A 24559-nucleotide genomic window follows, 5' to 3' on the forward strand; every position below is an offset into this window, starting at 1 on the left:
TGTGCAGACTATTAATTGCCATAAAAGCAACTTACAATATGCATTTGATATCTGTATTGTTAAAGTGTCCACTCTGGTCAAAGTAAAATGGCTCAGCTGGATTTTCTCCTCACCAGGGTGAGGCTGGAAAGCATCTGGTATGAATTTCAGCAAACTAAATACTTCCCCTCCTTACTGAAATTCCTATGCATATCAGACAACGAGTCTTAACCTCAAAAAGGAGTTTAGGATCTGGATAACAAACTTGTAAATTCTCCCTCAGCCTAATTTAAAAGCAAAATAAAAAAATAGGGGGAAAGATGGTCTTTAATTTTAAAGGGATTTTTCGTATTAAGCTTTGGTCTAAGTGCCCTTTCCTGGAGATGATCTAAATTCATTCCTCATCAGGGAGGAAGCTGCATCTCTATCAAGTAGATATCATTGACAGATACCAAATTAACAAACTGAAGCCTTATATTTTCAACATAAATCTAAAAGATTCAGTTCTTCACAAAGAAAATACACAGAGAGCAGCTGCCAGAGCCGTAGCCTTAGCAACCACACCTGCTTCATACTCACGTCGGCTTTCATACATGCTCCTGGACTGGGCCCAGATTTTGAATGGATCTGGCTTTTTCTGCCCAGAACTGTCCGGTTGATCCGCAGCCGGCGGCTCCGCGGCAGTGTAGTCCGGCAGCACCTGTGTGCTGTGAACGGGGGAAGCGGTGTGCCCGCTGCGGTGGCTGGAGACGCTATGCTGAGAACTGTTTTGGCTGTCTTTCCTTTCAAGTGGTTGCTGTAAGGAAGAAAGCGAGTGGAAAGAGAGAGAACAGACGGTTATTGGTCTTTGAGTGGGTGTTTTCCATCAATTTTTCTCCCTTCTTTGATCAGGGTTTCTGCATGCACATAAGTAAATATATAAATCACAGTTTTGCTGCCACCAGTTAATGCCGGGTACAGTTAAATTCCCCGATGACAGATTTTGATAGGCAGACTGACAGAAAGAGATATGCAAAACAAAGTCATTTATCATAAAAAAATATGCAGTTCTCCATCTCACATATAAAACAAATCTAAATCTCATTATAGGTTACTAGTTTCAGTGCACTTATTTTTTCCACATTAAGGCAGGAAAACTCAACAACCTTCTACTCAGATAACATTAGGGTCTAACTTGAGCCTGCAAGAAAAAGGAAAAACTACCAAATTTCACTGTGAAAACGTAAATACTCCCTCTGAAACAGATTCAAGCACAGCCCTTACTATGAAAGATCACTTTTCCTCTGCAGCTCTTGCAACCCCCACATCACAAGTGGGTGGACAACGGAGTACCACTTTCATGTCTCTGCTTCCCAGAGCATCCACAGGATTACAGCAGACCTTCACAAATGTGAAAACGTCTATTTGCAGTTTGATTTCCTTGTTTTAATTCAGCATATTAAAAAAGGAAAAAATACGTCCGCCTAAATTCAAGGCTTATTCAAAAGCAGTACGCCAAGAGCTCTGTCTGCTCAATATTTAGCAAAGCAGGGTACATAAGTCTTAACTCAAATTCACAACGGTGTGCTCAGATGAAGCACAAGTCACATTTGCACTGCCAGGATTTGTACTACTCAATATGCAGCAAAATCTTCCCTCAACAAGAGCTCCCCAAACTGTGCAGCAAATGCTTTTCAATGCTCTTTTGAGATGACTTTGGGTTGCCATCAAGGTCGAGTCCAATCTCCCACCTGCTCCGGCACAGGGAACTGGCACGCTCCCGGGGCTGCTGTGACGCAGAGGGCGGCTGGGAAAATAGCATCCTACGGGTTGTTTTTACAACATCTACAGCTTCCTGGCTAAAAGGGCTCAGCCGCTCGTACCAAGAAGCCTGACAAAAATGTAAAGCCTCCTGCTGGCAGGGGGTACCCGAAAACATTGCAACAGGAGTCTCTGCTTTCAGGGACTTCTCCATAGAAAACCAAGCAGGGCTTGGGAGAAAAGTCAGCAGCAAACACAGAGCAGATCAGCACGGGGGGCTGAAGTGCACACAGGTCTGGGGACCCCCTCTTCTACTCTGAACGTGAAACCCCAGGAGGCCAATGCTCCACCATAGCAGGGCTGAATTAATTACAGAGGAGAAAGTCACCGTACAAAAGTGCCCCCTTTTTGAGTCTTAACAATAATTTTTTTTTTCTGTTGCACATATTTTTAGGTTTAACACCGAGAAAAAAACCAACTCCAACAGCCCAAATGACTTTGGCCTCGCGGCCTTACATTCGAGTTGTTGATCCACTACCATCATTTTTTTAAATATCTCGATCGACTAGAATGTGAAATTGCCTTTGTCCTTTAAAGCAATTTTGAACAAAGCATACCTGCTGTGATTACTCATCTGCAGACTGTCAAATACAAATATCTGAACCAATTTCAAACATTTTTAGCTTTTTAAGTAGCAAAAGAAGCTAATCCACATGCAGCCCTTCAGTTTTTAAATGAAGCAGTTTTAAAACATCTATGCTGTGGATAATCACTCCTTTCTAACTTAAAAATAAAAAAAAAGAAAAACACTTTACAACTCTCAGTCCAGCCATCTGGATTGTTTTGTTTGTTTGGCCAAACTACTAAAATAACTACAAGCATCCTGTGAAACTTCAGGCCAATTTCACTGGAAATAGCTGGTTTACAGAAGTTGGAGTACAGGGACTAAAGTGTGAAGCTTTATTCAGCCCTTGGGGAAATGTTGAGAACGCTCTGAAAACTTTCTGATTTAAAAAGAAACAAAGTTTGAACTTTAAAAAGTGCTCTCACTTTATGATATGAAAGGTCTAAATAGTGAACAAACTATGAATTCTGTTTCGTATTTGGGTTGCAAATGGAAGTGTCAGCATATCTCAAGCAAACCCACCCCTAATTAAACTAGAGTTGCAATTGCAAATACACAGACATTTTGCAAGAAATAGGGGAAAACTTCTTCAGAGGGATAGTTGTTTTTCCAAACAATAACTCCTTTAAAAAGCCTGAAACATCTCTACATAGGAGTTGAAGATGGGGGCAGAGAAAGGGGAACACAATCATGGAAAACATGAATACATGTAATTAAATTAATTCAAGACAATATTAATTGACTTTCACATCACCAGATGAGGCTAAAAAGGTTTGAGGCCAAACTTTTACACAAACTTTTAGCAGCTTCAGCACATCAGCAGCAGCAGGACTTGCAGGGGCCTGACCGCCCTGCAATGAGGACTGCCCAGATGAAGAAGTTTGTGCCTTGGTGCAAAGGTGGGGCTTTCCCAAGCAATGTGAGCTGATGATATGCCAGCGAAAGGATGGCTTCTCTATCTCCTGCCTCATTCCTAGTTTTGGGGCCGATCCTCCTGGGTCCGGGTCTGACTGCCCAGCTCGCTCAGCTCACACACAGGCAGGAAAGCAGCTAAATGAGATGAGCACGGGACTGTTTGGTGACGGACTGCTGCAGAGCGGGCGGCTCAGACCTCACCCCGCGATGCTGTTCATGTTTTTTCAGTGCAAAGTAAAGCAGATCAGCTGAGTCATGTTGACTTCTGACAATAGCTACAAGAGCATGGGGCACTGAACTACCCAAGTCAGCAAGAGCACCCCTGACCCTCCAGAGTCTATGGTCTTCTCCAGAGCTGTGGATAAGCATAAATAGCTTGCCAGAAAGACTCTTGACCAAAAGCGGCTAGAAATCAAGACTACGATGACTACCTGGAGTCCATTTAGGCAGACTGCACACTTAAATACAGGTGATGGAAAAACAATCACCTTGGTACTGTATTACAGCCATGACAAAACAAATACATGGAAAGCTGGAGCTTCTCGTGCCCTACCCAAGCCCCAGGTCTGAGATGCAGGGCCTGTGCCAGCTTCCCTATGCCCTTGCTGAAACTTTGCAGTGCTCATCCTGCAAAACATGATAGAATCATAGAATCATAGAATCATTAAGGTTGGAAGAGACCTCTAAGATCATCGAGTCAAGATGAAGAAAACGTACTATTGGGAAGAAAGTCTTTTCTAGCTGCCCTTTCCCCACTGGTTGAGGTTAACAGGAACGTCAGCGTGGCTCAGATTTCTGAGTGCAGCTGTGGGGGCAATTGCTGCAGAAGAGGGGGCAGCAGCGGTCAGGGTTTGGGCATACATCAGCCTTCCAGGATTTCTTCTGTCCACTGTGCAACCCCATTTTCAGCCACAGGCACGCCATTTGCCAAACTGAAAGGCAGCTTTTCCCTCAGCAGAGAGGTTGAGTGAGCCCACACTGAGCACTACATCGTCCTCTGATTACGGGGAGGGAAGAAAACAGCAAAGGCGATGTGAGCTTGAAGCGGTCGTGCTTCAAAAGGAGACAGAAGGAAAACTGCTTACAAAAGTCTCCAAGTGCCTGGAAAATGCTACAGATACCCATGTAGCAGAGACCAGTTTGTCATTCATGCGAAATGAAAGAGAAATTAAATGTTACTTTGTCCAGTGACTGCTAAAACAACCGAGGCTCAGGACACGGCTGAGAGGTGGCTGCAGGCAGAGATGGGACACTAATTGTTAGCAGCAGTTGTGTATGTCTGTGTCAGGCAGAGAGAAACCCGCAGCGGAAGAGGCGACAGTGGCAGGGAGCATGTCCTGCGGCACAAACGGACACCAAAGCTTTTTGGCACAGGGTTCTCCAGGCATTAAACTGCAAGAGAGAAGAGTTGCTGTGGTTTCCTCCCACCGCATTTCAAGGTGGGGGGAAAAAAATGGTCTCTGAATGAAGAGGGATGTGTTGTACAAACATTCATGCTATAGAACCTACCTCTCCTCCTGACAAAAACAGGACATCAGCAGAACCCCAAGTCCTGCCTATCCACCCGAAATACACGGCAAGCCTCTTGTCAGGGACAGGCTGTGCATAGGAATTGCATTTTTGGCCACAGTTCAGCTATGCTGACAATGTATTTATTTACACCCAAAAGAAAAATTAGATTTTTGGAAGAGCTTAGCACTTTCTTTGCCTTGCAGTGATCCTGTCTTCTGATGATCTAGCTGCAGATTTTGTGCTCTAGAGCATTTTGGAGAAGCTGGTCCTGGCAGAGACAGCAAACTGAGCTGGAAATGGGAATCTTTGCCCCCTTGTGGAGTATTTTGATGCAAGCAACATGGGAAAAAAAAAAAGAAAAAAGGAAAAAAAATGTTTGTTTTCATCCATGTTATACCAGGATAATTGCAGGGGAAATTGCTATACTATAGAACTTGCACACTGAAAATGTATATCCCCAGACGGTCAATACAAAAATATTACCCATTTTCACCTAAAGAAGAATCAATGAGAAATTGAAAACAAACAAGCAGCACAGAGAGCTGCTGTGAGCATATCCTTGGTGGGGAGAAAGGGGGAGGAAAGGACTTAGAAGCGCCCAGTCTCATGTATGACTGCAAACTTTTTTTTTAACTAATTTGGCCCGTCCACCGAGGTTGAAAAACTCTCCTTAAAAACTGAGAAAAAGAGCAAAGCTCATCAGGAGATATACACAGGCTGAAAAATACAGCTCAGGGAAACTGAGCTCACGGCAGAAGAATATTCCCAGATGGTGTCACAGCCCCAGCAATAACAAACCTCTCCAAGGGGCTGAAACACCTCCTCCCAGCCGGGACGTATCCAACAGCCTGAAGTCGGCCTTTCAGGAATACGGGATTGGGGCTGAGAGTTAAAAATAGGGCTTGTTTGAGAAAGAGACAGCTCTTGGCAGGAGTGTGTCCGGGCTCTGGGAAACGATAGGAGCTATCAAGAGAGGGCTCGTCACTGCACTGAGCGAAGCAGAAGAGGATGGAGACCTGAGCTCGTGTTTTCCCCGATGCAGCAGAAGAAACAAAGAACGAGCACAAGTTAAGATTGGGCCAACTGCTCCTGTCCTGGATGTACACTGTCCTCTATCTGTAGCTAATTTATTAATCAAGGAATGCTGGAAAACATTCCCTCTGCGTCAGGCAAAGGGACCGGGGGAAACAAGCAGCACTTTCAACCCAATCCCCGTAGCCGGCCGTGCAGCGCTGGGGACAGCCCGCGGGCGCACAGCTCAGCCGGCAGCACCCACGTTCACCTAACGGCTGCAAGTGCATCCCTGGGAAATGCCGGGGCAGGGCGCAGCGAGACGGCACCCCAGCCGGGGAGCACGCCAGCGGGGCAGGCCTGGCTCTCCCTCGCCAGGACAAGAGCAATTGGGAGTCTTCATGGCCGAGAAGGCCAGGCTCCCCTCGCCCCGCAGCCGAGCACCAGCCCTGCAACTAAACCAAGGAAGGAAGGTGTTAAGCAATACCGCTGCTTTTATGCTTTTGACCATCGCCTTGACCACACAAGCTCTGGTGTTGGTGCAAATCCATCCCAGACAGCCCTGAGGACAGTTTCCTCTTCTGCATACGGGTGCCCCAAGGCGCTTTGCTCCAGGTTTCTGCGCTCAACCCGTGCACGTCACCGATGCCTGGGAATGAAGGAGCGGCTGTGCCGGCTCCGACACACTCTGCTCTGCCCCTCCAAGGAGCGGTCAGTCATTAAAGCTGCCGCACAATGCGGCAGTGTAAAACATCGCTGCTAATTGCCAATGCAAATGATCCGGTGTGCAGGCAGGGGGAATAGGAGGCTCTGCTTTTTGTGAATCCTGTGCTTTAGAGGCAACAGCACCGCCTAGGGCCGTAGTAAAAATTACTGGAGGGACCCTAAAGCAAGGTGAGAGGGGTTTGCAAGAGGCACGTGAGGGAACGGGACTGCTTTCCCAGGGCTGACTGGCTCCTCAACGCAAATAGTAGGGAGAAATCTGCTGTTGCAGGGCTACACCTGTTTGCAAGCAGTCTCTTTGTTCACTGAGGCAGGATTATCCCGACATGGATTTAGACGCTGCTCAGATTTTCACGGTGCATCACTGCCGACCAGAGAGGTGTCTGACATGGCAGGATCCCCCTTTACCTGATGCCGAATGCGTGTGTGGCGAAGCGGGAGCCTCCACATGGGAGCCTCCACGCTTTGAACAGACCGAGACTCATTGATCGGGGCTGGTTTAATGACAGGAGTCGGAGTCCGGATCGAGAGCAGCCACTCCTGCTCCGACTGGGGAAAAAAGTGCAGGCAGAGAAGTGAAACGTGCCAGACGCGTACGTATTTTACACACTTGCTTCTGTTTTACCGAAGGCTGAAATAATCTCAGCGTATGACAGGAGTGAGCGTGCAGGGTCTGACATGCCTATGATCTGCGAGGGAGCACACCCCGCACTTCTGCCTCTCAACATTAACGTGAGCTGACAATGGTAGAGGCCTGGGCTCACGTGACTTTAATCAGCACTGCCCTAAGCCATCAGAATCACATTAATTATTTCAGGGCTTTCTTTTTGGATGAACAGAGAACTCGTATTAAAAGCAGGAGCGTTCTGCTCAGCCCCTTCATAAACCTCCTGCCCAGGTTGGCAGCGAGGTGGGCTGCACCCAGCTGCAGTTTTTGGCACCCATCGGGGACTGCCGGTGAAGTTTCGCACCGTCTTACAACACGGCAAAGACCTCACTCGCTCTGCTTCCCCAAAGCTACTGGGAGATAAATCCCTTTTCCCCCCTCCCTCTCAACAGATAACTGTTAACTTTCAGGCTTTAAGTATTCCGTTTCCTTTAAAAATAAAACATTTTGTTGTTGTTGCACACAAATAGTACGTTAATTTCTTCCACGATATCATGCACAGAGCTTTAACGATACTTTAGATCACGGCTTCCATGCTATTAGCTAACATGTCATCCAGGTAACAGCTTTACATGGAAACAGGATCAAGAAGGGACAAGAAAATACTGTTCTGTTGTTTGGTTTTTTTAAAATAAGGAATCTCACACCTGCAGCACAATCCTGCCCAGTATGAAAATGCCTCCAGAGCAAGCACTCGGACAGCTGACGGTATTAACTCTATACAGCTAACTGTATTCCCCGGGAACCGTAATCATGCTCTGTTCATGCTTTGTCTCTCTCAACAAGGTGCATGCTTTCCCATTCTCTTAATAATTCAGCCGAGGGTACTCAAGAAAACTCGGGGAGTAAATGGAAAAGCTTGGTGCCTATAAGCACCCGACAGCAATTGATATCTGGCAAGAAGGTGGAGCCTCCCATCTTTCCAAAAGGAAACAATAGCTTTTTTTTTGGTAAGTTAAACGACAGAGAAGCTCATCTGTCAGGGAAGAGGATCTGTAAACTTGAGGCTTTATTTGCAAACAAGTCCCCCTTCTGTACTGCATTCCTCTTTCATCTCCCCATGCAGCAGGAGCTGTGCAAGGTAATCATGGTTGCAACAGAAAGACAACTTAAAACAATCAAGACCCACAAAGAAAACAAACCGAACTCATGCCTTTCTCCTTCAAAGCAGACAAACAGACAAAAATAGTAGCTGAAAAGTGCTTACCGACTTTGGGCTCTTCTTTGGGACCGGCAGTCCTGAAAAATGGCAACAAGGGAAAAATAAACATTAGCATCTAAACGTTACCTTCCCTTAAAGAAGAATCCCTAGGTGTATCATCCGAATGTAGCCATCTGCAGAGTTATGTCAGCTTTCGCTCTCGCATCGGAGTTACCAGTCTGTTCATATCGAATCAAAGCACAGGGAGAGGGAGAGCGAGCGAGAGACGGGAGCGGGGAAAAGGGAGCGGGGGGAGAGCTCTATCTGCATTAGCTATGCTGACTTGTGCTGCAGCAGCCGGGAGGCTGGGAGAGAAACCCACAGCCCTCAGCGGCTGCCGAAACCCAGCGCTTGGGCAGAATCTCAAATGCTCCCCTGGATTACGGGAGCCTTAGCTTACAATTAAGCCGAGGCTATTTCCTTTTGACGTGATCGGCTCAGCGATTTTATCAGACCAATCGCGGCGGCGCAGGGGAAACAGGTTGATTTTTTAAAAAGTATTTCTCTAGAAATCGATTTTTGAAAGGAAAACGTGCATCGGCTTGAGCCAGGAGGCACAGGCTGGGCAAAGGAAAACAAAAGCATGCGGAGGAATAAGCGTTTATCCCTAAAAACGTGAATGTTGCTGAGAAAACACGCGTTTTCCTTCCTGTCCATCGTAAGTGTAAATCGTTGAAGCCAGAGATTTTATCTGTTAGTTACAATTTCAGAGAGCGGAGGCTTGAAAACAGCACTGCAAATGTCCTGACCCTTGGGGGGGATGCTAGGGAGCGTGGAGAAGGGGGGCTTACACAGGTTGCAGTCAATGCAAAGGAAGAAACAACTGGGAGGGCACAAGAGAAGGTTTTTTCAAGGACAACTTTGCATTTTGGAGCAGCCTCTTACTCGCTCTGTGATGAGCAAGACAACCCAAGTGGGATTTCTATCGACTACTTCTGCATATAGCTCAATTCCCAGCAGCAAAGGAGACACTTGGCCAGGGGATTTACCTACAACGCAGGAAAAGCTCTTTCCTGGGCATTTTGCAAATCACCTTCCTTTTCCTCCACTGTTGGAGGACAGGGAACTCCCCATTTTTTGCTCTGTGTGGCACTCCAGGAAACAAACATAAACCAAAAGAGAAGATTACGCTCCACACTAAGTGCTCAGTAATTCAGATGTTTGAAATCTGCTTTTGTCTTTAGGATGTGATTTACGTGGCATTTATGCCGCATTATGTTTTCTACTTTATGCATTTCGTTCGTGCTAAAACCCATGCCCTCGTCTAACTTTTACACAGAGAATAAAATAAGTGATGCAAGTGCATTACAAATCTCTCTAGGAAGAAGCTCATTTTAAGGTAATTTGGGAGATGTTAGTTCTGAATAGGGAAGATGCACAATTAAAAATGATGAACAGAGCTCACTTCGCTGCCTGCTCACAGCCTGGGATGCAAACTGTAATGAGTATTTTAAACAAAATATTTTCAGCTTTTGAGGAATATCTGTGCTCTGCATGTCACTCTGATGCATTCCCAGCCAATAGCTGATACCCCTCCAGGCACCGATTGATTGAGGGACAACGAAACATCAAAACTGTTTGAACGAAACAATCAAGACCGCAGCTTCATTTCTGCTGACGGTGACTGTGTTTGTGTAATACACTTAAAGAAGAAAGCACTAATAATGTTCATGGCAAGTCACATTTTTAACAGGCATCATTTATCACAGAGATAAACACACAGATAGAGATTCTCCCTCTCTCTCTCCCCCCTTCCACATGCATGCACACACGTTTACTCTCCCTTTCCAAGAGATGCTCTTTCCTATTAAATCAATAGGTAGAACAGATCCCCATGCACGCACACACCCTTAACAGACCAACATGAGCCAGAAAAGGTATTACAGCAATTTAAACGTTCCCTGCAAAAAATAAAGCGGAGATGCAGCTGGGCTGTTGGTTCAAATTGTACCAGAATTCAGTTTATTGCATCACAAGCATTAAATGTTAAAATTTACTAAGTATGAACTACTGAACAAACCTTTCCTTCAAAGTTTGGTATTTATTTTGGCTGTTACAATCCAAAAGAGATGGAAAACTGTTGAAAAATAATGGAAAACACATCAAGGACATTGTTTGGCGGCTCCTTCAGAGGCCGATGAATCTTACAGTGTCACTGCTCTTTGCCAGGCTTTGCTGCAGAACAAGCAGTAATCGAATTTTTATCAAAATAAGTGAATGCACAACACATTAACAAATGTTGGTAGTTTTTCACGGGACAAGCTTATAGTCAGGGGAATAACCTGCCTGTACATTTTCCTGTAAAAAAGTTATTTATTCACCTAATTAGGGTCTCATTTTAAACCCCCAGTTTTTGACGCAACAGGCCAAATGAGCTAATGATAGGTGTCCTGTGTAGTTTTCATGCTCAGATGATGGAATGGATGCAGTAATTAACAGCAATGAACACAGAGCGCTTGAATAACCCCCAACTCCTGGGAGCATCACTAGCAAGAAAATGCGGAGCTTCATGAAAAAGCTTCTGGCAAAAACAATTGCCCACGCCTATGAGTTTGGGATGGTGACAACTATGAACTACAACGTTCACCTTTTGATTACATCAACCATGTCCCATCACTGCTCAGGCCACTGCTCATGCCATCCTCCCAGCTGCCCCGTTCTCTCCTGAAGCCTCACTGAAAGTTTTTCAGAGGTAAATAGGCCAAGCATGGACTTAACACCGCGTTTGCATCTCTTCGGCATTGTCCAATTTTTTAGTTGTTGGAGTAATGGCATTCACATCCCTGACTAAGAGAAGCCCAAAGGCTACTCCGCTGCTCTGCCCTCAAATCTGATAATGGAATAGTAATAGTTTATATCGACACTGTTAGCAATATAATTCCTCTGTGATTTAATGCCTATCTCTCACTAGTACTTGAAATGCATCTTCTAATTTTGGGGGGTTTTGGAGATGCAGATTAGGGACGGTGGAAGAGTCATGCAACCGAATGGGGCTGTTGTCATCACAGAGTTAACAGGGTTCTAAAACAAACGAGCACATCTGGTAAACAATGTCAATATGACCTAAAACCCCTTGAATGGGCTCATTGTAGCTACTTACTAAATATGCCTGGAATTAAATTAATTAGAAAGCACAAATTACTCCCCTCTAAATAACAATGTAATAAAGCAACTGCTTAATGAAAAATATCAGTGATCAGTGAGCAATCCGCAAGCACAAAAAAAGGGGCTGTAATCAAACTAAATTCACAGACTCGTCAGCAAGGCAAGAAAGGCTTCATACAAGGTTAGTCAAAAATGAGTCAGATGCAGGGATCTAAATTAAACTAATTATCACAGAGATTATTACATTTATCTTAACAAAAACCTCTCTCTTTTCTCCCCAGTACTCCCTAAAGCTCTGTGTACAGCTGGCTGCATCCATCTGCTCAACTACGTTTTGTAACATAGGAGAAAAAATGCAAATCATTAAGCAAGTTTTGTACCATGACTTCAGCACTCTTAATGCCATTACCCATCAGGAGCAGTATTTCTGTTGCGTGACACTGTATTATGTTGTGAGTGATGCGGTCCGTGAAGTAAGGCCACAACCCAGGTTATTTCATATTATTTGGCATGTGTTAATTTTGCAGACTTGTGTGGCAAAACTTTTGGAGCTGGGAAGCTGTAAGTTCCCTAACCCTACCTACGATGACTTCATAGAATAACCCATGGGACAAAACCGTGACCCCAAGTGGTGCTGTTTCTAACATGCAGTGGTCCTCAATTTTTACAAGAACATTTTCTCAAATCTTTTGTCTTTATGCAACCAAAGTAACATGGGAAGACCACGACACATGGCAAATTCTGTTTTGCTGAGCATATACAGAATGCAATGTGTGACTACAAATCCATACCATAACCTGGACCTGACTCTGGTGTGAGCTCAGAAGGCCACAAATGCTCAAAAACTACCTAGATGGACACCAGACACATCATGCTCTGTTCTACAGCCTTGTGCTTTAGAGACAGTGGATCAAAATGATCAAAAGTGGAATCTTAAGGGAGACCTATCTCTAGGCACCCCAGGAGTCATCCAGCCAACCCACCCAAACAGCTCGGTTATGTGAAGGCCAGTTGGTGTCAACACTTCTCCCTCCACCACAGAAAAAGAACTACATATTTCAGTGGGATTTCAATTGAAGTTGGAACAATTCAGTACCAGTTTGCACAATCCACCCATAGGAAAAGGCTCTTGAAATTGCTGAGAGCCAGTCTAGAAGCCAGATGTATCATCTTATTTATTGCATACGACGTCTGTGGCTACGGCTCAACATTTTTCAGTTTTGGGGTGCTTTTGCACATGAAAGGAAAGAACAACTGTGTCTAGATCTTTACTTCTCATGATTGCTTAACATTTCCAATTAGGACACCCTGTGGACTATCCATGTCCAACAGCAAAAAAAGCCATAGTGAGCCTAGGTGAAAAGGTTACCCATTTGGTTTTGCCATTACATGGTCTGCAGCCCAGAATGCACAACAGCTGAAAATTAGCAGGAGATGAATAAAAATGCAAGAAAAGAAACATTTCAGACTGTGTCACAAGGTTAACATTTACAGAGAAAATGTTCCTGCCTGGAAAAAAAATAAAAATAACAAGCTTTCTAAATAGTGCTGCTTACACTGTGCTGAATAAAAACCAAAGGCTGTATCAAAGAAAACAGACGCTTCGAAAGATGAGGGGTAAAGTACTGGAGTCAGGGGGTACGCAACCATGTATCTGGCATTGCACATTGATCACTGCTTTCTGTGTGAAAAACAAGCACCTCTAAATAATTAACGCTAATGGTCGTTAGTGCCGCCGGGGGACAGGGGAGGGGAGGTTGGTGGTGACAAAGCAATCCCCTTGATTCTGTATAATCCATTGCCAAAGAATTTCTAATAAAGGACAAACACTATCTAAAAAAATAGATTGAACTTGATCTTTTCCAGACTGGAGAAAGAACAAGAAAACATACCACAGTAATTTGCAGCAAGAGAGGCAAGCCTGCACACAGCCATAAGGAGCACCATCAAGAGGAAAACCCCTACCTTGTCCCTGCCCAACATCATCGTGATTTGCTTAACAAGAGTGTCACTGCACTAGCAAAAAAATTAGCTATGCAATACAAGCTTTAAGCGAGAAAATAATTTACACTGCAGAAATACAGCCCTGCCATAAATCAAGTTTGGTAACTACCAAATACAGTGAAAAATGCCACGTTTCTAATGCTAACGTTCAACGTTAATGTTAAGAAAGCAATGTTGTCAAGAGACCATCTCGGGCACTATTAACCCACTGGCACTGGCAAAAAACATAATGAGGCATAGTATATTATCGCCATTAACAAGAATTTCAGTTCTAGGTGCTCTAAAGCTGTTAAATTGTATGAGCCTCAATTACTCATTCTTGGTCAGGATGCTAAAGAATTCCTCGTAATTGAAGTCTCAGTCACATTTTGAGCATCTCAAACCAGAACTGATTTTAGAAGTGATGAAGAAGATATAGGCTAATAAAATCTATCTAATTTCTACAAAAATATAAATTTAACTGTGTAGTAAGATACAGATGGTAATGCCAAGACAGTAAGATAATAAAGAGATTGAGAATTAGTGTGACAATTACCCATCTAACCTATGGTTGAAAGTATGTCAACAGTTCTAATATTTTTATTTTGAAGCTCATTAAATGAAGAGTTTTTCCTAAAGCTCAAGCTGTTGGAGTCATATGCCATGCTGGTTTTGGTTGGGGTAGAGTTAATTTTCTTCACAGTAGCTAGTATGGGGTTACGTTTTGGATTTGTGCTGAAAACAGTGTTGATAACACAGGGATGTTTTCGTTACTGCTGAGCAGTGCTGACACAGGGTCAAGGCCTTTTCTGCCTCTCATCCCACCCCACCAGCGAGCAGGCTGGGGGGGGCACAAGGAGTTGGGAGGGGACACAGCTGGGACAGCTGACCCCAACTGACCAAAGGGATATTCCACACCATATGACGTCATGCTCAGCATATAAATCTGGGGGAAGAAGAAGGAAGGGGGGGACGTTCGGAGTGATGGCATTTGTCTTCCCAAGTCACCGTTACGCGTGATGGAGCCCTGCTTTCCTGGAGATGGCTGAACACCTGCCTGCCGATGGGAAGGAGTGAATGAATTCCTTGTTTTGCTTTGCTTGCGTGCGCGGCCTTTGCTTTACCTATTAAACTGTCTTTATCTCAATCCACGAGTTTTCTCACTTTCACCCTTCCGATTCTCTCCCCCATCCCACCGGGGGGGAGTGAGCGAGCGGCTGGGTGGGGCTTAGCTGCCGGCTGGGGTTAAACCAGAGATAAAAATCTCTGTTAATATTTAAACAAATATGTATATAGACATTAAATTTCTGAAACCTCACGAATTTGAGAAGGTAAACACCGGAACTGGAAAGTAATTAGAACCGCCCCCATGATCTTTTTACATAGATGTGTGCATGTACACACATTTATATATTTTTCATATACATAAGCATACATGTGTGGATATGCATACCCTCTTCCACAAGCCCACAAAATCCATGACTTGCAAGCTTTATTTCTAGAGCACATCTCACAATTTTTTGGCTGAGCTGCAATTTTGAAGATGTCCAGTCCCAAACCCCCTCTCCTCAGCTGGCTGTCCTGTGGCATGGCCATGTGGGTACCGAAGGGCAGCAGCACCTCAAGGCCAATCTCATGGGCAACTCCAAGCTCAGCACAGAGGACACTGGTAGAGGAGAAACCATATTTTGCTATTGTCACATCTGTATTTATCCTGCTCCTGCTCAGTGAGGGTGTTTGTCTTCAGACTTATCGCAGCACTCTTACAAGGTGTAAATCCACATGCTCATACCTGTGTGGCTTATGGCAGATTCTTGTATCTCATATTTGGAGAGCAGCCTGCACAAAGGGGACGCCTACAAATAGGGCCCTCTTGGCATCAGTTTGATGTTGCTATCAATAATTAACATCCCTTAATAATAAGCTAATATTTGCGGAATGCTTAGCTGGGTTCAGACCTGGGGGGTGCACATGCACACATGGCACACTAAGAGAGAAAAACTTTACTAGAGGACAATGGTTTTGCAGATGTTTTCAGAAGATATAACTTGATTAGATTTAAGATACAGTTTTCTATTAAAATAAATCAGTAACTCAATATACTTCCAAGTATGTAACTGTACATCTCAGAAACCAACCCTTAAGGATAAGGATGGAGTCAAAACTTCTGGGGACTGATATTCACCTGCCACATCCCTACCAACATCACCTTCATGTACCCCCAGCCACAGGGCCCTGACCTGCCCCAGCATCCTCAGCCAGCTGTGTCATCTCCCTGAAGCTCAGCCTCCTCCACCAAATCTGTCTGGTCTACAAGCCCTGCCATCTTCTCAAGTCCAACTCATGGTACATTGCAGGCCTTCTGGCACAAAAGACACAGCTTTAACAGGGTCTTAAAGCTGGTATAGTCCTAATTACTATCACCATCACAAAAATAAGTCCATCTGACCAAGGAAAAAAAACCACATGAAAATGAATAACTAAAATCCCAATGCAGAATGGGGGGAAAAAAATGAAATTCAGAATAGAGAGACTTAGAGACATGAGGATAGATATTTAAAAACAATCTGTCTCAGAACAAAATCATTGACTAGTCCATTACAAAGCCATCCTTCTTCCTCAGTTTTGCCCACCTGCTATTGCTTTTAATGACTCTCGAAATGTATTTAATTACAGTGATAAACAAAGACCTTTCTTTGATTTCTGATACCTCATTAATTCTGTTATGACTGGTTATTATAATGCCAAATCAGGGCAGCAGCCACAGCACCTACCTGCAATGTGGCTGATAAAAACTTGTTATTTACAAGTACATGCACACCAAAATGCCACACAGGCGGTATGGAAGGGTAGGAGGAAAAACTGGGTGGAATAAAACACTCCTTGCTGCACAGCTCCAAGTCTGCTCCATTTCCTGCTGTGCAAATCCCGATGAAGATGTGGGAGGCACATCTCTAGTTAAATGTGCTTTATCTAATGCATAGTATTAGGTTCTGCTGTGCCACCTTGTGTTACATCACATCACATTTGATATAAAACAACACTGTGTGGGTTTGAGTTGCTCCACTTATACCACTTCAGCATTTAATACCAAAACCAAATCAAAACATAAGGGGGAAAAAAGCGCCAACTTTCAAAACCTCAAGCTGGGGAGAAAAAAAAAAGCCTTTAGGAAGAATTTCAGAGCTCTCATCTTTCATTTGCTAAGCCTGTTTTGTTCTCATCTAAGAGCCTACTGCTTTCTCCAAGATAAGGTGGTTCATGCAATAAAACATCCTGATGGGAAGATTTCAGACATTTTTTTCTTCCAGCATTCAGCAAATGCTTTGGTTTTCTTACTGATTTTAAAGCAGATCTAGATTCCCTGCCACAGAAAGGCAGCTGTGTGCATAACGTGCACACCACCACTATTGTGCTGTCAGCATGCGAGATTACGCAAAACTGACATTATTTCTTTATTCCAAATACGTTAACTGTTCACCTCCTTAATAATTAAAGTACCGGTTTCCTTCTGGCCTTAAAGCACGCTTCGTGAAATATCTCAAAACTTTAGGAAATTATCTCAGCCCTTGAAATTAATACAAAATGTGTAACAAAATGCCAAGCAATGAATCAGAAACTGTTCTATCCTATTTTACCCTTCCAAGCGACTCTGCAGCTCAGATGACACATATATCTGGGGGACACAACCTATAGCATAGATAGGCCATGCTGTCCCAAAAGTGCAGGGCAACTGATGTAAAACTACTGCTGACCCAAAAAGCAGATTTCACGGGCATCTCTCCATTTGCTTACTCATTTCTCATTTCTAGAAGAGAATCAGTGCAAATGGAGTTAACGAAGGGTAGCTGAGGGGAAAACACTTGTGCCTCAAATGACTAACAGATTAGTGTCAGCACTTTGCATGTGTCACACCAGCAAGAGCTGGAAATTCTGCAGGCAATTAAAATGTCCGCATACCAGCTATGCCGATCCTTCTTTATTATCAGAACTGTAATATTATAAAGCTGTTGTTTTTGGAATCAGGTGCTCATATGACAACGTGCTTTGTTTGGAGTTTCTTAAGTCTCCCAGGGTTTAGAAAAGACAATTGGATATGAATACTAGAGGCTTGACATAAAAAGACAAAGAACTCCGATGTGGTATTTTTATATCTGGAATTTTGGGAGCTTAACGTAGGATTTTTAAGTGCTTGGGCTTTTTGAGGTTGATATTTGAAATTCGCTTACTATTTCAACTGGATGCCTTTGCACTGAGAAACTCCAGCACGACCTGGTAATGCTAATTAATTAGTTCCCACAAATGCACTACTTGTATGAACGTTAGTAATACACATCAAACTATTTGGTGTCTGAACAAGCTACCGACAATTACCCTTTGTGGCTACAGGCATTTGTAGGCATCTAAAACCTTGGTGAAACCCTGCTGCCTCCTGGAGTCTAATGGGAGCCTTGCCATGAACTTCAGCAGCACCAAAGTTTCCCCCTTCGTGTTTTTGGTAAGCAGAGTTATCCCAAACCTTGCAAATTCAGATCATCAAAAACAAATGGCTAATGTCACTAAGATTAACACCTGTAAAGCACTTTGAAGAAGAAAAACACTGCGTAATCCCAAAATATTACATTATTTATAAGACGACCTGATTTTAAATGTTAAGTTTGGCTTATTTTTATCACAAAGAGAAAACAAGTTCCTGCTAGCTTGCTTTACAAAACCAATTACCAGTGATCAGTGTATGGTGCTGCATAACAATACACAGCGTTGCCCCATAAAGGCGTATCTAACACTCCGGAGCTGTTTAGAGGAAAATTAACTTGCACAGTGGATTGAAATACATGCACATAAGCAATTCTAATAAGGGGTATGAACTTCAAACTTCTTATTAAAAATATCAAAATGTGTAACATTTCCTTTATTTCATCTTTTCCTGACTTCAACTGATTTTTGTGTCTGCTCCTTGATATACTAGTCCCTAATCAGAATAAGGCTGTAAGAGAATAGTAAATGTGACATCAAACTTGTTTTAAACTCGCTTTAAAGTCTCATCAGCTTTTTTTGGCCTTGTTAGAATATAATTCCACTTAACAGAGAGAAGAGAATAACAAAGAGTGACTTGGTTGTTTGGGAAAAAAAGATGCAGCTACTCCCAACTAAAGGTTCCCCCAGACCTGCTCCTTCCCTGCAGATAAGTCATAAGTAAGTTTTAGCAACGTATTTTTACTAGGATTGTCTATTTTCAGAAAATGGAAAAGTAACATTGCAAAACATTTTAAAAACATTTTGTTCCATTTCTAATGCAGTATGTAGACCAACTTACAAACTTTACTAATCTGATTCCCTTCTTCCCAGGCAAATCTCTTTAAAGGAAATAGTAACAAAACTAAACAAGAGGAAACAATTGAAGACAGATTTTTAAATGCCAAATGAGATTCCCAGTTTAATCAGGAAATCCGTAACTCTGGAATTACAAAGTAATAGCCCTGGAATACAAAGTAATGAACTTGAAAAATAAATCTTGGCATTATACATGGACATATATTTCTTTAAGCATACTATGATTCTGGTTTTTTAGATATAATTTACTAATTAGTGAGGGGTGCCCTCGAGCTATCAAAAATGTCCCCCCACCTGTTATTTCTGGATGGTATTATCTGTACTACAATATCAGGTATTTTTCAGTGTACAGCTCGAAATAACCTATACTGAGTGACAAACGGCTTAGAGATTCAACAAACAGGTTTGATGCGAGACACCTGAGTAGAAGGTACTGGGAGCTTTGGTAGCTGGTGGTGGTTGACAGAAGGTAAGGCAAGGAAAAAAGAGGTGACTTGAAATGGCATTTTCAAAAAATGTAGAGGTCAGTTGCGCACACCAGATGGCAGAGAGGAATTAGATCTGCTCCTGCTCCGGGTGAGGGAAGAAGCTGCCACAACATGGTGGGCTGGGGAGCAGAGCAAGAAAACCAACCGTAAAGGTGGCATGCACGATGATCGGTACTGGCAGCTCTGTGCTCAGCGAGACAGGGTTCAGGGGGGTTCCTACGGATCCAAACACGGGACAAAGACCTCAGTATAATGCTCTGCTCCCTCTGCATTAGGAACTGAAAACACTGCTGGAAATGGTGAACTTTTCTTCCGCTTCCAGAAGCTTTGGCACAGGCAAACATGCTCTGTGGTAACCGTCAGATGATTCCCAGGTTGTGATTTTTGTCCTAAATGCAGTTTGGACTCACTTTTTCTCTAATTCAGCAGCTGCTAAGACAGTTTGAAATTTTCTGGCAGCTAGATGCCTAAGTGGCATGACTTTCAACTCGCTCTTCACTGCAAGCCTAAAGGGCAAACAGAAGTGAGTTACTTGTTCAAAAGAGTTCAAGTCTGCACTGAATAGCTGATTGCAGCTCTAATTACCACGGTTTTACATCATTAGGGATAGCAACTGAAAAGGAGCTCTAATTCCAACACTGTGAGATACTGCTTTTTTTTTTGTTTGGCCCTTACCACTAAATGATCCATTTCCAACACTTCTGGTAAGGACAGGAAAGGAAAATTTCATTTCTATGTCGGGAGAGGATCTCAATAAACAAGTACAAAGACAGTACTTTTGCTTATAAAATTCAGACTGATAGGTGTTTGTGGTGGGGCAGAAAGGATGGAGTAGTGAAGAGACGTCCTTTGAAACCTGCAGCAGTAGCGGATTTCACTCAGCTCAGATATTTAATGCTCAATGCCACTGTTCATTTATGCCTGAGCATTGTATTTTGACACTCTAGATCTCAGAGCAATCTGTTTTCAATTGTACTGTTATAATGTGCTTGCAATTATAAGTTGTTACGATATATTGTTTATAAAGTTTCCCCACTGTGTCTAAAGGATCTTGTAACTCTCTCTACCCTGGCTGCGGGGAGCCTGAAGCTGCAGCAAGCAGCGTAAAGAAAAAGACACGTATCTTTATATTACTATGCGATGTTTCAACGGCATGAACACAAGATAAATAGAGAGAGAAAAAAGATGTCCTTCTATTTTAGGCTACAGAAAGAGCCTTCATGTCCAGGGCAGTCGACTCTAGCACGCATTTTCAGCACAGGAAGGAGGAGTTAACTCCTCTCTGTGGGAAGTGTCGCACCCTCACATGCCAAGAGCATCACCAGAACAGCAAGGGAAGGTCCATCTAGCTAAGGAGACTTGATAGGTTTGTTGCTTTAGAGCTTTGTAACTTCGTTCCATTGCTGCAAATCTTTGTTGTAGTTATATGTATCACAAGGACCTTTTTAAGACCACTGAGTCACGGACCAAATGACCAGGACTATTGGCACAGACCTCTCCCCACTCCACCCACCTCATGGCTCCCCACAAACACCTTCCATTCAATTGAACTATGAACAGGGAATTTACTGACTTTGCTTTTACAGGGAGGCAGGACTCAGGCGCCCACTGACGGGCATTTAGACAGGTAGATGTTGTACTGGTTCTTCTTCCCATAAAATACAGTTAGTTTTGAAACTCCAGCATATATATCATATATTTTTCAGAAGACGGATTTCCATTCCCCAGTTTAATGTGAATTTGGCACTAGGGAAAGCTATTAGAAACTCCACTGATTTGCACATGACATGTGGGTGACACTTCACCTGCATGCTTTTACTTTGATCTGGAGCAAAGTGGGAACACATCTTCAAGGGGATTACGTAGATCAGGCTCAAGGTTTATGCTATTTTCGACCTTTCAGTGAATAAAGATGCTAGTGAGCACTAACTGTGAAAGCTTTGAAGGGAAACTGTCCATTCCAATCTGCATGAAAACTGCTCAGCTTAATTCTTGTAACTGAACACAAACCAATCACAATATTTCTGGATGACCTGAACTGAAGACTGACCTTAAAAAAAATGGGGAAGAAAAGGAAAAAAATAATCCTCTTTGATCTGAGGTAATTCACAAAATACATCAATAAGACACAAATCTTCTCACTGAAACAAATGTTAGATCTTAGTGACTCCAAAAAATACAGCACAGTAGTTTTGCAGAATACCTTGTTCTGAAACAGCCCCCCACCTGTCCCAGCATAGACAAAACTCCCAGAATAGAAGTCCCTTGGGACGCAGGGAAATTTTTCTGACAGAATGTTGCTTTTATTATGAGTAGAATCTGTGCAGAATGGAGAGGTATTTCAGAATTGCTTATTTCAGCCTATTACTGTGCATAGACAAGACTTCAATGACAAATGGATTTCAAGTGGCAAATATTATTACCTTCTTTCTTTGCTTTTTTGAGAAAAGTACTAGAACCTTTTCAGCTACAAATATTCAAAATAAAGGTGTGCCTTTTGTGGCCTTATTAACAATAATTCTTTAAAATAACTGAAATGTGTAATCACATTGTGCAGTGCGTGGACAAAAACATATACTTAATTCTGCATTTTGTAAGCAGTAGTGCTGGTTTACTTTCAGACACCCATGGTCCTGCTGGGTTATGAAGCGTCTCCTCTGCTGCTGCATGCACCATGTCATGTCTCCTTCAAACGTGCTGACTTCACCTTCAGGCAGCAAAGGCTTTAAACCTCCTCCAAACTCCAGTTTGACTTACAGGCTCTAATGGGTTGGCACTTTCTTCTTATTTACAGTTTAAATTACTCACAGCCGAACAACACCCAGTTGTTCTTCAGCCAAGATCTCTCTTCGGTTTAAGTATCTCCTGTCTCTCCTACCTAATAGAGACAATAATTTTGTCCTCTCTGTCCACTCATTTTGCTAAGCAAAAGCAGCTTTTCCGATCTGGTCTCGTGTACAGCCCAATTAGCTCCTCTGAACCCTGCCTCTGCTCAGAGTTCATCTTTCTTGAACCCCGCAACTGTTGAAGTCCAAACCATGAGATACACTCAGTGAGTTTTACCCAGCACTATGTATCGGTCAAATAGGAAAACAACAGCAATAATACAATAAAGGCCTAGAGAGGGGAGGAGGAAGGGGAAAATAAAAAATTAAACCAGAACGTAGATAAGGCAAGTTTTCTATGGGGCCCCTGGAAAGCAAAATCTCAATGACCTGACATTGTCCCTCTCTTAATGTATTTATCCCCCTGCCCCAACCTTGTACGAGTCCTGCAAATGATTTTCAGATGACACGTGAGCAGCCGAGCACACAGAGGGGGAATTTCAGCTTCATCCTTCCTGAAATCACCCTTCTGTTCCTCACTCAAAGGCGACGGCAAGACTCATCCGCTCCCATAAGCCAGTGCTTCCGCTGAATACACTTTACAGTAAATATTTTACAGGCTGCTCTCAGGGGCTGTAGGTGTGCATTTTAACAATTAAATCTCGTTGTTGGGAGTGCACCAGTAGCTTGGAGCAGGCAGAGCTTTTCCCGTATATTACACATCTCTTTCTGGTATTTTTCTGCCTGATTAGTAATCACTTCTGACAAATCCGTTCGACAGCTCTGAACACCAGCCTTAGCATTGCAGGGATGCTTCGTGCAAAGCCTGACTGAATGCAAATATTAGGCTAATGCAAGGATGCCTGACAGCATCTGAGCATTTTCTTCACTGGACACCAGAGGGAGGAGCAGGAAAGGACAACTGACAGTGAAGCTAAAGAAGAACTTCTTCAAGAGCCCTGAAACTTATCAGACACCAGAGCCAAATACATTTCTATAATTGGACCAAAATAAATAGTGGCACCTTGTCTGGGGATGGCATTTCTGATAGAAGACTTGGCAAGGGTAACACGAGGTAAAGTTAGGGGAGAAAGGACCCAAGTGCAGCAGCGCTGAGTGCCAGGTGCATTTTAGCCAGCTCCATCTTACAAGCTTTAAACAAACCCAACTAGTTTTGATGCTGGGGCTACTACCGCTGCCCGTATTCTGCTTGGCTTCTGTGCCACAGCTTGTGTGCCTTTCGGTCCAGCTTTCTTCTGGATGTGAAGAAAAACACGTTTCAACGATTAACCGTGGATCCAGGGCCACCACAGTTTCTGAGTCCCGTACCACGAAAGTGTGAAATTTGGAACTGCAAGTGCTCTACGATGAGATGGAAATGACAGGACCTTGAAAGGAGGGAGGCAGTTCAAGGAGATTGATATGGTATCTACCTAGGAAGGTGACAGCAAATGCTCAACATGTGGTTAGTATCTCGATTAAATAAAAAAATGAGAGATATTCAGCAAGATTACCAGGGAACTATTTACTATCTTATTAAAACTATGCTTTTATTTCCTCATCAAATCTTTTCATTATACCTTCAAGGCATACAGAGGATTATTAAATGTCACCCACAATTCAAATAATTAATGTATGGTGTTACCAGATATATATATGCTCTCCAGGAGGATTAATAATAGCTGCTATTTTTCTTCCAACCATATTTCCTCCATAATACATACATTAATCATGAGAACACAGTGCATTTTTTTAAACTGCTCTAGTATTGCAAGTCTTTAAGGAACTCATACTTTGAAAATTGGAGAATTCTTAATATATTCTGTTCTCTATTTTTTAATTTAATATCAAAATACAAAAACAGAGTAAGCACTTGGAAAGGAAGGAGTATAAGAAAGGCAGCGCTTTCTCCAGAGCTGCTATTCATTGCAGAATCAATGTCTTCAATTCCTTGAAATAGGTCTTTAAAAATAACAAACCAGAGTTGCAAATTCAGAAAGCAGCTTGTCCCCCGTTAAAACGGACTGGCTTTTGTTGCTAACTTACTACAATCAAAACAGTTTAGAAAAGGCATCAGAAAAGTACTTTTATATGAAACGCTCCTCCCAGGGCTGGCTGGGGGCTGCGTTCAGCACCTACTTGTCAGCTTAACTCCATCTCTGCAGCGTGCTCGTCCCTGCGAGGCACTGAGCAGCAATGTGCGTGTTGTCCATAAAAACCACTGCATGGGAAAGGGAGCACAGCGGGGCTGGGGCTTTGCCCCTCTCAGATCCCTGCTGCCAATGCCAGAGCAGAGAGAGGGAGAGCTGACCCCTCTGCTCTTGACTTTGCACTCAAGAGCTGATGTAGACTTTCCCTGCGAGCTTAACACTAACTCTTCCAGTAATTTTAATCCACAGACTAAAAGTGTGCTACGTGAGGTGGGGTGTGCTACCTCAGGTTACTTTATAC

The 24559-nt window shown here is 43.2% G+C and overlaps 1 protein-coding gene across 1 annotated transcript in view; it reads right to left on the minus strand.

Annotated features, from left to right (window-relative positions):
* Positions 1-24559, minus strand: part of LOC103921510 (membrane-associated guanylate kinase, WW and PDZ domain-containing protein 1-like) — a 174837-nt gene that overhangs the window by 28345 nt on the left and 121933 nt on the right. Inside the window, exons 11-12 of the mRNA XM_009329497.1 lie at positions 8380-8411; positions 559-775 (exon numbers count right to left, since the gene is read on the minus strand). Of these exons, the coding sequence (XP_009327772.1) occupies positions 559-775; positions 8380-8411 (249 nt within the window). The remainder of the gene's footprint in view (positions 1-558; positions 776-8379; positions 8412-24559) is intronic.

The sequence above is a fragment of the Pygoscelis adeliae genome, unplaced genomic scaffold, assembly GCF_000699105.1.
Source record: "Pygoscelis adeliae isolate BGI_AS28 unplaced genomic scaffold, ASM69910v1 Scaffold148, whole genome shotgun sequence".
NCBI lineage: Eukaryota > Metazoa > Chordata > Aves > Sphenisciformes > Spheniscidae > Pygoscelis > Pygoscelis adeliae.